The following is a 1,145-nucleotide window of genomic DNA, read 5'->3' as shown; positions in this document are numbered from 1 at the left end:
GAATAAATTACTTAAAATGACAAAACAAAAAAAAAAAAAAGAAAAAAATCAGAAAAAAAAGGAAATAAATAAGCAAACTAATAATAAACAAACATGCAATAAAAAAAAAAACAAGCATATATTAAAAAATTTTAACTTTGTATTAATTAATAATGATATAATTGAGTACAAGTTCGCCTATGTTTACTTAATTCAAAATCATTAAAATCAATTTTATCTTCTTAATTCTGTTATTTGTTTTTTTCTAGGAAGTGGAAGGTTGTGAAAACGAATTATTAGACTAATCAAGCTAAGTGTGAAATACTATTATTCCTTTAAGAAACCACAACAACGACAAGAAACAAATCGGTTGATGTCCTCGGGGGAAACACTACCTCAAGCATTAAACAGGTCATCATCATCATCCTCATCATCATCATCATTTATCACTCATCATCAATATACCACTTTTCCACTCTTTACCCAATTAACACAACAACAACAACAACAACAACAACAACAACAACAACAACTGCAGCAACAGCAGCGGCAAAAAGAACAACAACAACAACATTATCTTTATTATCATCACTATCATCCATTTCAACAGCAATATCATCAACCATCATCGACCATTACCGCTATTAATAGCTACAACAATAACAACAGTAGCTATAATAATAGCAATAACAACAGTACATCACCTCAACAACGTATCAAACTGAAACGACAACGACAACGTGTTGACGCTGGTGAACCACGTAATCCTTATCAGGTATAATAATACGTGTAACATCTTCGTTTTCATCATTTCTTTTTTATTTTCCAGGTTAGAAAGAAGAAGGTAAAAATAGAAGCATAAATAAGGCTAATGAAATGTCTTTTTTTTTTTTTAACCATTACAAAATATAATTTTAGTTCATCGAGAAACTAATCAATATTATTATTTCTACGTATTTTTACATTCTTGCTGAAAATTTACATATCAAAAAAACTTTACGGTAAAAACTATTTTTGTGACAATTTGAATAATATAACAATATTTTATTAAAAAAAAAATTTTATTGTTTAGCAAATTTTGTAGGGAACACGAATACCGATGCTTCAACAACAACAACAACAACTCCAACAACAACAACAACAACAACAACAACAACAACAACAAC

The 1,145-nt window shown here is 28.4% G+C and overlaps 1 protein-coding gene across 1 annotated transcript; it reads left to right on the top strand.

Moving 5' to 3' along the window:
• Nucleotides 1–319: 319 nt before the first annotated feature.
• On the top strand, nucleotides 320–754 carry LOAG_15866 (hypothetical protein; the record flags this gene model as incomplete). The annotated part of the gene is made up of 1 exon (XM_003151354.2): nucleotides 320–754. A coding segment is annotated over one exon (435 nt), but the record flags the coding sequence as incomplete, so codon positions are not given.
• Nucleotides 755–1,145: the final 391 nt, after the last annotated feature.

Source organism: Loa loa (genome assembly GCF_000183805.2).
Source record: "Loa loa unplaced genomic scaffold supercont3.2997, whole genome shotgun sequence".
NCBI classification, from domain to species: domain Eukaryota; kingdom Metazoa; phylum Nematoda; class Chromadorea; order Rhabditida; family Onchocercidae; genus Loa; species Loa loa.
Note: the sequence above shows the minus strand (reverse complement) of the source record. Positions and strands in the feature narration are given on the sequence as shown.